The 16,458-nt window shown below is 35.9% G+C and overlaps 1 protein-coding gene across 1 annotated transcript in view; it reads left to right on the plus strand.

Annotated features, from left to right (window-relative positions):
- The window catches only part of LOC150083615 (suppressor of lurcher protein 1-like), a 383,165-nt gene that overhangs the window by 187,036 nt on the left and 179,671 nt on the right, over positions 1 to 16,458 (plus strand). The window contains exon 10 of the mRNA XM_090378541.1: positions 7,698 to 7,923. Coding sequence (XP_090234667.1) covers positions 7,698 to 7,923 — 226 coding nt within the window. The remainder of the gene's footprint in view (positions 1 to 7,697; positions 7,924 to 16,458) is intronic.

Below are 16,458 nucleotides of genomic sequence, written 5' to 3' on the forward strand. Positions count from 1 at the left end.
AAAGTCTAGGCAAAAATATCCTTTAGTCTAATCAGTGCACACCATCAGACATCTCTCATAATTGTGAAGCTATACTTCATAACTGCGTTGTCACTATTGCAACACCTGGGTACCTGCCCACTCACCGAAGGGAGGCCAAAAAGCTTCAAAACATTGCTGTCTGGATTAGCTTGTGCTGCACAAGAATAGGCAACAACAGTCTTCCCTCTTTCGATGACATTTCTTCTTCTTCCTCTCTTGCTATCATTTTCCTCTATGTGTTTGCTTTCCTAAGTTTGATAGGGACAGTTATATGGATAACACAGTTTTTTACCCCATACCTGACAAGCGGGTGCCGTCTGGGTGGTGGTATCCACCGAGAATAAGTGACAATAGTCTTCTCCATTGGTGAAATGTTACTTATTCGAGGTAGTGCAATACCGTGGCAACTCCTTGTGAAGGTATTCACAATATGAGATATAATTAAAATGATGCCAATTCATCTACCTGTGTGGTTGATCATTTTATACCTACACATATAAAAATGATGCACTCAGTTCCAGATGCTTATGATATTACTGCTTTTGGGTTTTCGAGCTACTTGGGGATTATGACTAGAATCTATGGCTTGGGTAAAGAAAGCCTGCACGAGAACAGCGACAAACGTCGGATAACTTACGCGGTAAATTAGTTTGCCGATACGGCACTCTAGCGCTGCTCACTCGGTAAACAGACGGTAGGTGTTATCGGACTGGAGCAAAGTCGAGAACGATATACTGATTGACAGGTAGGCGTGGCAAACAATGAAATGATTGGTGGTGGGCGCGACAGACGACAAGCTACTGTGTAGTCATTGGTTGGCATTATGATGTGTATTTACCAGTAAAGAACGGTGCATAATAGTTTTGTAATAAACGGTGAACAGGTAATAGTAGCGATGAATCTTTTAAAGATGGAAGAAATTTGTAAGGAAAATGAAACGTTGCTTGATTTTTTGATGAAAACTAAATTGATAAGACCGAAATTGTACTGTTTTAAGTGCAATGATTATTTTAAACTAATTGAATCACGAACAGAGTCATGTGGAAAGTTGTGGTTTTGCAAAAAATGTTCTTCACGAGTTTCTTTATTGAAACATAGTTTTATGGAAAATACAAAAGTTTCATTGAAAAAGATAATGTACATTATATACTTTTGGTCAACGTGCACGCCAGTAACTAAGACAGCATTCCATCTGGAAATTTCGAAAGTGACAGCAATTAAGTTTTATAAGAAACTAAGAGATATTTGCGGATTGCAGTTAATAAAAAAACCCATTAAGTTGGGTGGATCGGGGAAAATTGTAGAAGCAGACGAAACTGTACTGGTAAAACCAAAACATCACAGAGGACGAAATTTAACTGCTAAGAAGAAATGGGTGTTTGGTGTGTTCGAAAGAGAATCTAAATTCGTCTTCATGAAATTGATAAAAAATCGGAAAGCAAAAACTGTTTTGCGCATTATTAGAAAAGTAGTGAAGAAAAATACTACCATCATAACAGATGAATGGCGTGCATATAGCCGTATTACGGCCTTAGAAAAAAAGAAGTACAAACATTTAACGGTGAAACACAAGGAACATTTTGTAGATCCACATACAGGAGCACATACGAATAATATCGAAGCCCGGTGGAAGAAACTAAAAAGTGTAACTAAAGGAGTAAATGGCAGCTGTAAACATATGTTGATGGGTCACATTAATGAATATATGTGGCGTCAAATTTATGGGAAAAATCATGAAGATACTTTTCACAATATTGTTACTCAAATTGCGAATAGCTATTCAGGTCCAACTGTATGATTTGTACTCATGAATTTTTTTTCTGAGAAAGTTTCGTTCCGTTAATTTTATGTTCTTCATTGTGTTTTTTTTTTTTTTTTTTCTCATATTAAAAGCAGATTTTTGGAGTTGATGAGTGCTTTTACTGTATTATTGATTTAGGTTTGGTTACGAAAAAAGGAAAATGTTTCTTTGTTTTTCGTTGTATTTCATAACCTGAGCTTAAATGGTAGGTTAGGAAATAAAAGAGAAGGTTTCCTTGTATTTCGCGACCTAAACTTAAACGTTAGGTTGGGACATAATAGAAAAAGAAAGAAAGATTCTTTATATATACAGTATACTGAATAGCTATTAAGGTGCTGATTGACGTTATGATACGTGTGTATCCGCATGAGTGTCTTTAAAAATAAAAGTACATTAATAAAAAAATTAATATTTTATTAATAAACAATTTATGTGCTAGTCCACTCATGATTCTAAAGAAAAAAGGTTAGGTTACCCCCTCCATTTCGGGAGAGGTTCAAGCTCCCATGGGATTCAAGTGGAGGTAACCTGACCTATTTTCACCATTAGGGCATATTATTGAACAAGAAAATAAAAATACGGTCATAAAAAAATTTATTTTTTTATGAATGTATTTCTAAATATGACTGATTCTAAAGAAAAAAGGTTAGGTTACCCCCTCCACTTCGGGAGGGGTTCAAGCTCCCATGGGATTCAAGTCGAGGTAACCTGATCTTTTTTCACCGTTACAGTAAATGTTAGGGCATGTACGATTAGGACAAGTTACCATTAGTGCTGCTACAGTGATACTAAACCGATGTTATCGTGTGTTGTGTTCGCGCACCAATCAGCACGTCGTTTGCCACGCCTACCTGTCAATCAGTATATCGTTCTCGACTTTGCTCCAGACCGTTAACACCTACCGTCTGTTTACCGAGTGAGCAGCGCTAGAGTGCCGTATCGGCAAACTAATTTTCCGCGTAAGTTATCCGACGTTTCTCGTCGTTCTCGTGCAGGCTTTCTTTACCTTCGCCGAATCTATTAATTATAACTACATTAGCATACAAATTGCAGCATTTCAGACAAATGCAAGGTTAATTTATGAAAAAATGATATGGATATCACTTAATTTTTTACATATGATTGTGCACAGCTGTTTTTATGGTTGGTTGGTTGAAGGGTGGTATGAGGTTGCAGATGACCTTTAACCGTGGTTACAGAACAGATACAGAATGGTTTCTACCAGGGCTCCCACTCCTGGGTTTTTCCACCCAGATCTGGGTTTTTTGATTGTCATCTGGGTTGATAGGTTTTTTTCGCAAAAATATCTCATTATCTGGGTTTTTTCGGTAATTTTTAATTTTAAGTCAAAATTTATTTTTATTTCTTGTAAATACAATAAAATTTAATACATTTAATAACAGTTTACAATTTTCTTAATTTTATATTCTAACAATACTGATCATAATTTGTAATATCTCAAGTGCTTGTACAAAATACTACAAATGTAAAAGGATTTCAAAGTTTTTGCAGGGTTCTACACTATGAAATTACGCCTACATGTTCATACATGTAAGCATACATGATCGTGTTACTAACATGTATGCGCAGCCTATTGAGCAGGCAGAAGGCGGTCTTTACTGCACAGTCTTTCCTGATCGTTCGTGGTATTATTGCATTATTTGGTGTGATTTTTACATTTATGCGTGTACTACATACAGTGATATAATAAATTTAAATTGTAGTGACTATTTCTATTTTATGTTAATGGATTAGTGATTTATTTTTTATTTTATAGAACATTTTAAATAAGATAACTGCTAATTAGCCATACCCACAAATTGCCCACAATGTCTGAAACTTGTTCCCCACAGAGAAAGATGAGTAAACGGTGGTATACTCAAAATTTTAGAAATGAATGGTTAGAAGATCCGGAATTAAAGGATTGGTTGAAAGAAGATAGTAATGAAAAAGGTGCGTCTTACTGTATTTGTTGTGAAATGAAATTAAAGAATGCCAATAAATCGATGTTACTAGCACATAAAAATACAGTTAAACAAAAAAAAGTGCAAATATTGCTAAGACAAGTTCAACGTTAGACACGTTCTTCACAAAACGTAAACCTACGGAGAATGAAGAAGTAGCAAAGGCAGAGTTAACAATTGCTGCACTCATTTCTGAGCATAATATTCCATTTGCGCAATGTGATCACCTTATAGAAGCACGTAAGAAAGCATTTCATGATAGCAATATTGCAAAACAAGTTCAGATGAAGCCGACTAAAGTCTCTTATCTTATACAAGATGGCATAGCCTATCATGAAAAAATATACATTTCTAACATATGCAGAAACAACAAGTTTTCAATGATAATAGATGAAAGTACAGATTATCTTTATCGCAAGTTCTAGCTGTTGTTGTTAGATATTTTGATATTCAAAAACTTGATGTTGTAGATGTGTTACTTGACACTGCTTGTGTTGAAAATGGTACTTTAGAAGGGCTTTATCAAGCTGTAAAAGATCTTTTCATAGAAAAAAACATTCAAATAAGTAACCTCGTTGGCTTTGATAGTGATAATTGTGCCACTATGATGGGTACTAAGAGTGGGTTCCAGTCATTGCTAAAAAAGGATGTACCATCAGTATTTATAATGGGATGTGTTTGCCATTCTTTTGCATTATGTGCTAGTCATTCAGTCAAGGTACTACCATCATATCTAGAAATATTTATAAAAGATATCTCTTGTTATTTTTCCTGTAGTAGTAAAAGATTAAACAAGTTCAAAATGATTCAAGATGTTGTAGATACTGCTAAGCATAAAATCCCCAAATTAGCACAAACACGTTGGTTATCCCGTGGCAATGTAATAAAAATTATTATTGAGCAGTGGGATGCGTTAATTCTTTATTTTCAGTCTCAATCAAAAACTGACAAAATCGATGGTGCAGGGAATATTTACAATACTATGATCACCAAAGGAACTAAGCATATGTTGTTGTTTTTAGGATATGTACTGGAGAAAATAAACTGTCTGAATATTGAATTTCAATCTGAGCATTTCAGATTGCACTTACTTCATTCAATGGTTTCAATTGAGTATAAAAATATTCTTAGTTTTTTCATAAAAGAAGTCATTACTTCGTGCAAGCTGGTTGAAATTGATCCAAGCAATGCAATAAATCATAAGCCTCTGAATAAAATATATCTGGGAGGCCGTTATATGGTCTTATTAAATTCAACATCACTTGGTGACAGTGAAAGCAGGTTTAAAAATGATTGTTTAAAATTTCTTGTTGAACTTTGTATGGAAATCAGAAAAAGATTTCCTCTAAATGATGATGGAATTATCGCCAGTCTCAATGTTCTTGACCCAGCAGTGATACATGATCGTGCCAATTCGCCATCCTCAATTTTCCATTTAGCAATGCAGTTCCCTCACCTTGTTTCTGAAGACAAACTAGATCTTCTAGATGAAGAATGGAGATCATTTCGTTTAAATCAAGATTTAGATTTCTCTTACAAAACCATCCCTGAGTTTTGGTATCTGTTACGTAATGTAAAAGATGGCTTTAATAATTCTAAATATGAGATTTTATCTAACTTTATGACCAGTCTAACTATTTTACCTCACTCTTCGGCAAGCGTAGAAAGAATCTTCTCCCAAGTAAACCATATAAAAACAAAAGCCACAAACTCCCTTAAACCAGAAACTGTGAAAAATCGACTAATGGCAAAACAGGCGATAAATAGATCTAATCAAAATTACTATACATGGAAACCTAAATCAGAATTGGTAAAAAAAGTCATACAAGGAACTTGTCATAAAAGATACGAAGAACGTTTGAAAAAAATGAAAGAACTTCAAAAAATAAATGTGGAGGGAACTGAATGGGATGAAAATTCTGATTACAATTAAATAAAAGATATTTTTGCATGGTAAGTTTTATCTTATTTGTGTTGCTATACTATATGATGAAAACTAGGTTTTTTTTGGGTTTATTTAAGTTGCAGTCTAAGTTTTTTAAAAATTTGTGAGTGGGAGCCCTGGTTTCTACCATTCTGTATCTTCAAATGGATTGCTCAGGTTGCATTTGTGAATTTTCATCCTCACATTCAATTGGAATCAGATTCTTGCGTTGTTGTTATTAAGTGTGAGAATGGATCCAATTTCAGAAGAAACTTTTGGAATTGACAAAATATTTTCAGCAACTATGGTGTTTTTAAAACAGTGATTCGCAAGCTCAGGGCAGCATACAATTTCAAATACAGTCCATTCTCGTTCAGCTAAGGGTGTGTAAAATTGCCCAGTGAAAAGACAAAATATGGACTTTGTGTGTAGTCTGCTAAAATCTAGGTGAGAAACTTTGTATGTTATGATAACAATAAGTGAGATGATTTAAATTCCTTATATTATACTTTTGAACTATGAATGTGAGCAGGAAATGAAAAGGAAAGGACTCTTGTCTCAATTTGATTCCTATCAAATATGCAAAGCTGTAAATGGTATGTTGTCTGAACTGAGAAGTTTGTTAGACTAGACTTGAGCATTTTTTTTTTTTTATTTTTATTATTATTTTTTTTTGTTAATTGTTGGCACATTGGCTTCTGTGGCCATATTGCACGTCCCAAGGTTTTTTTGTATTTTCTACTCTGATCCAAGCCCGAGGTGGGATTCGAACCCACGACCTTTGGGTTGCCAGGCAGGCACTTGACCCACCCAGCAAGCCTGGTCGGCAAATTTGAGCACATTTTTATTATTAAATTCCTCTGTAAACTGCTTTCAATAGAAAACTTGAAGTGATTAAAAATCTGTTTCTTAGGGAAATTAAATATTTACTTATAATTTATGAATACTTTTTAAAAACACACTTTACATTTTAATTTGGGGAAATATTATTTTGTTCATTAAGCACTATTAATTAAAAATGATTATGTTCAAATTACATTCTGAATACCACTCACTGATCACTATTAAAATAATTAATTTAAAAAAAATTATCTTCAAATTACATTGTAATACCACATTTTCAGTCTTGTAAATAAATCTCTCGCTAGCCCAGTGGTTAAAGCACCTGCCTGTAAAGTATGCAGACCTCAGTTTGAATCTCACCAAAATTATTTTTATGAAAAAATCCTGTGGCACCAACCAGTAGCAAAATTTAAAGGCTCATAGGAGACAAAATCAGTTCAAACTGCTGTCAAACAAGTCGCACCCCAGTGGCAACAATTAAAATTGGTTCAAATGGCCAATACAATATTAAAACACGTAAAATGAGTATGTAATTGATGTAAATAAATTAATAAAAAATGTATTTTCATTTTTATTTATTCAAAATTATAGAATTCATTATAATCTTCAAAGGCACCAAATGCACTTCTGCATAGAGATGCCAAAAATTCTATCATCGGCTCTGATCACAGAGATGGTGGAATATTATATCTTGTAAAGTTACTTGTGTAAATTTATGTTTATTAGTTTAATTAGTATTTATTCAATTTTTAATGCTTCTTGAATGTTGTCAAGCCCATAGCATAACTGGTTTTTATTTAAAGTATATGATGTACTTATTTTTATATGTGTATTGAGTTATAGCAGTATATTGACTTTTACATAATATTTTTTTGCATCTGTAAGCTTTATTAATATAATTATCAAAAAATATATATTTTTGATATTTCAGAATTTATCTGAATAATGACTTTGGCTCGGGTTTTTATCTATTTCTATAATTAATATGTTTGGATGTTAATTATACTTTTTTGGTTGTATTGTTGTTTCCTTTGAAGAAAGTGCTCTGTGTTTAATGTAAAATATATCCTTGACAGATAAGATAGGTTAAGTTTTAATCAGTTTAAAATAATAAGTTTTTGAAAAAGATATCCTTCTTTCACAGATTATAAAGTTCCTGGAACTCCATCTCCTGATGGCACTTGCCATTTCAGTTATTTGAGTAGTAGTCACAGAACTGGGGACTTTAATTCACCTCGTTATCCTGCTAATTATCCTTCCAACATCAGTTGTCAGTATATTTTCTGGGGAGAACCAGGAGAACAAGTTAAATTTGTCTTCAATTACTTTAAAACAAAAACAAGATATGATACTCCAATACATGGATATAAGTAAGTAAAAAAAAAAGTACTATTATCTAAATATTATATAAGTATATTTACTATATAAGTAAGTACTGTTATCTAAATACTTTTTGTAATTTAGTATAATTAAAAATAACAGAAAAAGCTAGTGAATTTGCATTTGCTATAAACTTGACTTCTTGTGTTCTATTTGTCACATTCAATCACAGTTTTGATGAAGCATTTTTGGTTGCTATTTTGTATCATCACCATGATTTTGATTCAGTTTTAAGGAAGCTTTTCTTTTATTTTTCCAGAGCTCACTTAGGAATACTTCTGAAAGGGAATTAAAAATAAACTTTTTTTATTAAAAGATAAAAAATAAATATAAACATGACAGTTCTTCTCTGAATATTCTAATTCATTGTTTATATTGTTTCATATTCCTCATCTATGATGGGCTTAGATCACCAAAACTAGTTGCTTCTCCAGGTTTATAATGGAGAATTTACCTTTTTGACATGATTTGGTCCATTCTCTGTGTCCCTGTTATAACACTGACTTTTTCAATCTTTTTCTTTCACAAGAAAAATTAGTAAACCTACATTAAAATGAGATTTTTTTTTTAAATTCTGTGAATTTCTGTTTATATTTGCCAAACAAATTGGCTGTATTGTGCTAGTCCATGTTGCAAAATAAGAATACATGATAACAGCTTTTGATACTGTTGCACATGGAAGACTACTGTACAAATTGGAGCAGTATTACATTAACTACAATGGGCAAATTACTACAATGGATAAAAGGATGGTTGAGTGGGAGAAGACAGAGATTGGTAATCGTGGACTAATTTTATTAGTGGAGTCCCCCAGGATTCAGTGTTGGGTCCATTGTTGTTTTCTGTATTTGTTAATGATATTGATGAAGATATATCAGGCTTAATGTCCAAGTTAGCAGACGATATGAAGGTTGGCATGGTTGTTAATTTCACTAATGACAGCACACTACTGCAACAGGATCTAGAAAAGTTGAGCAGATGGGCTGAGAGGTGGCAACTGAAGTTTAATATTGACAAATGTAAAGTGCTGCATATGGTAGCTGTAACCCCAAAGTAACGTATCAACTGTGTGGTACTACACTCAGGGTGGTAGAGAATGAAAAAGACCTGGGGTAATTGTGCAGTCAGATATGAAGTTTTCTGAGCAGTGCGGACAGCCTGCAGGAGTAGGTCATGGTGTCTTGTTAGTGATATACAGGAATTTTTCTAGCAGGAATAAGGAGGTGATTATCCTCTTGTATAAGTCAGTGGTCAGGCCACACCTTGAGTACTGTATACAGATCTGGAGTCTTCACTTTAAGAAGGATGTAGAACTGCTGGAACAAGTACAGAGAAGGGCAATGAGATTGGTGAAATGGAACAAAGGGTTGCTCTTACGAAGAAAGGCTTAAGTTCTGCAAATTGCAGCATCTGGAGATTAGGCACCTGCAAGGTGATCCGATTGAGGTATATAAGACCTTGAATAGTTTGAGAAAGCTCAATGTTGATGGAATTCTTCCTCTTGCTCAGATTAGTCACCTGAGAGGACATAAATTCAAATTGAGGAAAGACAGTTGTAGAATAGATGTGCGGAAATTTGCCTATAGCCACTGGATGGTTGATTGCTGGAACAAACTTCCATCTGTCGTTGTAGAAGTTGACAGCTTAAATAAATTCAAGGCAAAACTAGACAAACATTTGGAATGAATGAAATTATTATTATTATTATTACTAGCCATATAGTGCAAGGAAGCCTTGCCAAGGCTTATGTTGCACCAGCTAAAAAAAAAAATTTCCGAGTTACCCTGAGTGAGAGAGAGAGAGAGAGAGAGAAGTAGAAAGGAATCACCAAGAAAGGGAAGAATGATAATATCCAGCTCAGGACCCTGGGTAGGCCAAGCCCATACTCACCAGATGTGAGCCCCTGGGGTTAGGGAAGGTTTTTTTTATGACTGATCCTATATAAGCTTGCTTTCTTGCGTCATTTGCCTCCACCAATGCTAACAGTATTGTTCTCTATAACATGTGACTGTTTCGTCGTACTGATGTCATGCAAAGCTAATTAACAATGTTATTCAGTGAGATACCAAAAATTCCTGACAAAATTTCAGGAGACATATAAGCAAGATTTGCCATGAATTATAAAATCTGCTAATGGTAATATGTTTGCTTTGTGTACATAGATGTGATTTTTTTAATTTCAAGCAGTTATCGTGTAAAAAATTTGCAAACAAATAAACATTAAAAAAAATGTGTGCTGCATATAAAGAAATGCAAGATGTAGAACTTTACAGTGGAAATAATGATGTTATATGTGCTGAACATTTATGCGCATTATTTATCATGGAACATTTACTTATTTTGCATCATTCTAACCATCCAGTCACATTGTTCAAAAATATGTTATTTCCTAGTAGTACAAAACAAAAACAGCAAACGTTAATGAAATTTCGCAGACAGGAAAAGCAGAGGAAATGTCTCTGAAAAAATGGGCCATTTTCAATTGCCACAGGTTCAGCAGTCAAAGTGATTTCAAACTGTATCCCATTATAGTATAGTGACCTTTCATAATTTAAAAAAAAAAAAAAAAAAGGTAAGTCAGATTGAAAGCAGCTTTGAGTGCCATTTTTGGAAGGTGGCTCTACAGGATACAACATCAGATATCTTCCCTGAAAACAACCTGAAGAACAGTGTGTCCTTTAAAATGCTATCTTGCACTTAATGTTGATACTGCTTTTGTTATAGTAAGCCTGAAAATTTAGGTAAATATTTAAATAAACTGGTAGAACCATTAGCATTAGTAGAGGCATACGATGCAAGAAAGCAAGCTTATGCAGCATCAGCCAAAAAAAAAAAAAAAAAAAAAAAAACCACTGAGGTCACATTTGCACATCTCCAATCTATGGGTAACTCCACTGAGTCCAATGAAGCTCTCTTAATTATGGCTAAGGGTTTGTTTACTTCCTTTGCTGCCTCCTTTAATATAACTGGATAGATCCCATCCACCCCAGGTGCCTTTTTTATGTTTCTCCTCCACTTTCCTCTCAGTTATTACAAAATTTTTTTTTTTCAACAGTGACCTGTACTTGTTAAGTAATTCTGCTGGTCTCCTACTCTAAATATCATTAGTGCCAACATGTACAACTATATCACCTTTTGTGCCCTTAAAAGATGATATCTGCTCTACAATGTCATCAACCTTTGCCCCTGGCAGACATACCCTGGTCCTGTTCCGCCTATCCTTTTTACATAGCATGTTCCCCGTTTCCCTAACAATAGAGTCACCAACAACTTTCCAGAACTTCCTTATGAACAGAACCTTCCAAGTCAAAGTACAAACTTCTTTCTCTAAAATCTACCATCAAGAAGGTGTTCCACAGGGCTCAGTCTTGAGTGCCACTTTGCTTGCCATAAAGATTAGTTCGATCACAGATCAGCTCCCTCCTTCAGTTTCACATGCACTTTACGTTGATGACTTTAGTATCTCTAGTCAGGCACAGAATATGAGAACTATCGAGAGACAATTGCAATGCGCAATCAACAATATAAGTAAGTGGGCACTAGATAATGGTTTCAGACTGTCAACACAAAAAACAATGTGTACATTTTTGTCGCAAAAGAAATCTCCATCCTGATCCTGAACTAAAATTAGAAGGCAAAAATATACCAACGCAGCTGAAGGCAAAATTTCTCGGACTAATCTTAGATAAGAAACTCACATTCGTGGAGCATATTCGAGAGCTGCGTAAAAGCTGTACAAAACACATGAACATACTTAAAATCCTTTCGTCAGCAGCATGGGGAGCAGACAGATATTCTTTACTAAACCTATACAAAGCACTAATTAGATCAAAATTGGACTATGGAGCCCCAGTGTACAATTCAGCACGGGAAACAGCTCTGAAATGGCTGGATCCAGTTCATCACAATGCACTGCGTATAGCTAATGGCGCTTATCGTACCTCTCCCATATATAGTCTCTATGCTGAAGCCAACGGTTCACCTTTAACTCTTAGGTGACAGCAACTCGCATTGTATTATACATTTAAAATAAAATCTATGCATGGACACCCTATTTGGGAGACCTTCTTTGATGCACGATGCAGAAACATATATCAGAATCGCCAACAAGCAAACCGACCCCTGGGAATTAGAATGCAAGACTTTTTGGCAGTACATAACCTTAATATAGACAAAATAGCACACATGCCAGTAGGCGCCTCCGTAGCCAGGTGGGAAGGAGCAGCAGTGCGTAGCACACGCTTCTTGATTAGACCGGGGTTCGAGCCCGTCACCACCAAATACGGAAGATACGGAAAGGTCAGGGAATGACCACCGCATATCCCCGAGCAATATGGCCTTAGTTGCTAATGCTCCTAAAAACCAAATAACAAATAAATAACACATGCCAGTTCATACACCTCCACCATGGGATTCGCATATCCCGATATGCGACTTCTCCTTTCAGAAATGGAATAAAAAAGTGATACCTTCAACAATCTTCCAACAGTTACATGCAGAGCACAGAATTCAATTTCCTGACTATATTCCAATATACACTGATGGTTCAAAAACAGACACTTTAGTGGGAGCAGCAGCTGTATTCCCAGATATAACTTTAACACAACAGCTGCCGAAAGAGTGCAGTGTATACACAGCAGAATTATACGCAATAAAAATAGCCTTAACTCATGTACAAGATAAGCATTATATGAGAAGTGTAATATATACAGATTCCTTGAGTTCCTTACAATCCATGCAAAACATAGGTACACCCAAACACCCAATCCTTTGGCACATACGGCAAATACTAACTGACTGCGCCAGAAATGGACAGGATACTTTTTTCTGCTGGATCCCAGAACATACAGGGATTGCGGGAAACGAAGCAGCAGACAAGTCAGCCAAAGAAGCCGTACTACAGATCGGAGACAATATGTCAGTCCCGTTTTCCGATTACAAGCCTGCGATATGGCGTATTTGCCAGTTGCAATGGCAAGAAACCTGGAATCAGCAAACTGCAAACAAATTATACCAAATAATGCCGAATATTGAAAACTGGATTTCTAGCAGTCGAAGGTCGAGAGAAGAAGAAACAGCACTCACCAGGCTAAGAATCGGGCATACCCATCTTACACACTCATTTTTGTTGCGAGCAGAGAAACCACCACGATGCCAGACTCGTGACACCGTTCAATCAGTTCAACACATATTAATAGACTGTCCTACATATACAAATGAACGTAAACAAGCCTTCAAAGATATTTATGAGACACATGACGCCATTACACTAACAGACCTCTTGAAAAATAAACATGACTGCACAGATGTTTTCAACTTTCTTAAAGCTATCAATTTATACCACCTCCTCTAAGGAAGTGAATATAAGCAACAGACTAACACAAGAACGTATGAATCAGGTTAAAATGAACAATTGAAATCGAAAGTAAACACCCCTGAAACACATCACATCACACTGTATGAACTGGCGCATTATGACCTGCGTAGTCCATGCGCCATTAAACCTCAATACAAACCAAACCAAGCCGTGGGGGTTGCCTCTGTGTTGCGTGATGACCAAGTGCAAGCTCTGGCATTAATGTGTGCAGCTGACAGCTTGATGGCCCCCTCAATTTAGATCCTTCGAGGGCATCCACCCTGTCCTTCAAGCTCTCATATAGGCCGCCCATAACAATGCTGAGTTGTCGCCTGATTTCCTTACACTCCTTACATCCCACATGACAAAATCATGTCCCGTACCTGATTGCTCCACAAACATCATGCAAGCAGTGCATTTTAAAAGGCGATTCAGAAGGCAACTGCCCCCCTCAGTTCTCCCCTGAGCCACAGCACTCCCATTAGCTTGAGCCTTTTGCTTTGCTGCTCTGTTCTGAGTCATGATTTTGATTTAATTTCAATAAAATTTCAATTACAGTACAAAATTATAACCCTAAACATGTATCCCAACACAGTTATAACGCTATATATATTTTTCAGTATCAAGTATTATCTACGAGTTCTGTTTATATAACTTCCGTATCAAGTTATGTATTAATTAATTATCTTACGTTTGTAATCTAAGTCGTTATATGTATTTAGTTAAACAGTACAATTTAATTGACAATAAAGTTTAACAAGATTAATAGATTTTACTGATTGATTGACAATATTATATTATATACTATACTATACTAAGCTTACGCTATCTAGTTCAGGATATAACGTTGTATCGTATAGACTGAACTCGTCAGCAGACTCACTAGTGGGAGTCAGACGTGTCCAAAGCTGCTAAGTGGATTTTCTTATTTATTGATTTGAAATTATTGTTTTTCTAAAACTTTTGATTTAAATTTAGTAGTATGGCATTATTTTGTGATTTTCTGATTAATCTGGTATATTTATTCTTACTCGTCTTTAATTGCATAAAAGTATCGGTAAGGATATCAAATCTACGTGTTACAAGTTGCAGCTCCACTGAACAAGATGTTTTTTAGCCATATTTAGCCGCTCTACTGACCAATTGTTACATCAAATTATTTTCTATAAGTAGCTTATAGATCTAGTCAGGATCCTTAGTTTATTCTCAATTGAGACAGCAAGATTTAGAAGTTAATTAATACTTAAGTGTCCGTAGATTTACCATTCGTAACTTGCCTCCATTGTTATATGACACAACGTATAGTACAGTATATAATATAATATTGTCAATTAATCAGTAAAATCTATTAATTTCGGTAAACTTTGTTGTCAATCAAATTGTACTTTTAACAAAATTCATATAACGACTTATATACAAACGTAATATAATTAATTAATACATAACTTGATACGGAACTCGTAGATAATACTCGATACTGAAATATATATATAGCGTTATAACTGTATTGGGATACAAGTTTAGGGTTATAATTTTGTACTGAAATTGAAATTTTATTGAAATTAAATCGAAATCATGACTCAGACCAGAGCAGCAAAGCACAAGGCTCAAACTAATGGGAGTGCTGTGGCTCAGGGGAGAACTGAGGGGGAGCAGTTGCCCTCTGAATCACAGTCTTTTAAAATGCACTGCTAGCATGATGTTTGTGGAGCAATTGGGTACGGGACATGATATTGCCATGGGGGATGTCTTTGTGTGTGCACGATGCAAGGAGTGTAACGAAATCAGGCAACAACTCAGCGTTGTTATGGGCCTATATGAGAGCTTGAAGGACAGGGTGGATGCCCTTGAAGGATCTAAATTGAGGGGCCCATCAAGCTCTCAGATGTCCACATCAACGCCAGAGCTTGCACTTGGTCATCACGCAACACAGCGGCAACCCCCAAGTCAGAATGCGCTGGTCCCACAGGAACTAGTAGTTGTTGGTGACTCTATTGTCAGGGAAACGGAGAACATGCTCTGTAAAAAGGATAGGTGGAACAGGACCAGGGTATGTCTGGGGCAAAGGCTGATGACGTTGTAGAGGCAGATATCATCTTTTAAGGGCACAAAAGGTAAAATAGTTGTACACGTTGGCACTAATGATATTAAGAGTAGGAGACCGGCAGAATTATTTAACAAGTACAGGTCACTGTTGAAAAAAAAGCCGTGAATTAGGGTTGAATTTGAAAGTGTCTGCAATTCTGCCCAGACACGATAGGAGGGAGTATATGATGAGAGCCTTGTCAATCAATTCGGCCCTGGAAATATTGTGCAAAGCTCAAGGGGTAGAATTTTTTTCGGCTTGGTCTGTACTTCTTAACAGGAGAGACTGCTTCTACAGGGATGGGATACACATGCAAGAATATTTGCTGATGCTATTGAGGTAGTGTTAGGTGGGTCGGAAAACTGCTAGCTTGGGGGGATACAAGGACTAATAGATTAACAATAGCCACTGGCAGAGGTAACAGTGATTCTTGCACTGCTTCTATTGGAATGAGCAGAAGCCTGGAAAACAAGATGCAGGATATTTCAGAGACTGCTGGGACATTGCGGTACAAGTAAACACATGGGTTGTGTTAGGGTAGCTAACAATAGGAACAGGTGCATGTATATTTGCATGTACACCAATGCTAGGAGTTTGGTAAATAAATTTGAATTTGAGGTATTGCTCAAAGCATCAAAGGCGGATATTGTTGGGATATCAGAGACGTGGTGTCACACAGAAATAAGTAATGCAGAACTGGAATTTGGGAGTACAAGGTCTACAGAAAGGATAGACAGGATAGGAAGGGAGGAGAGGTTATGCTATTAGTTAAGAAACACACAAAATCCAAGGAAGTGAAGCCAGTCGACATCGCTGGACAGTGCAGTGCAGTGTCGAGTCAGTTTGGTGTGACATAAGCATTGGGAAATCAAAATTGAGAGTAGGAGTGTGCTATAGGCCTAATGACTCTGATGAGTATAATAAGAAACTGTACAGGGAAATAGAGTGGGCCAGTAAATCAGAGTCTTATAATGGGGGATTTTAATTTCCCAGATATTGACTGGAATTTGTGGGTTGGTCACTCACACACTAGCAAGGCTTTTGTGGATTTATTGGATGATTTTTTTCTAAATCAGCATGTTC

This window comes from Mastigoproctus giganteus, chromosome 7 (assembly GCF_048544385.1).
Source record: "Mastigoproctus giganteus isolate SK-2022 chromosome 7, ASM4854438v1, whole genome shotgun sequence".
NCBI classification, from domain to species: Eukaryota; Metazoa; Arthropoda; class Arachnida; order Uropygi; family Thelyphonidae; genus Mastigoproctus; species Mastigoproctus giganteus.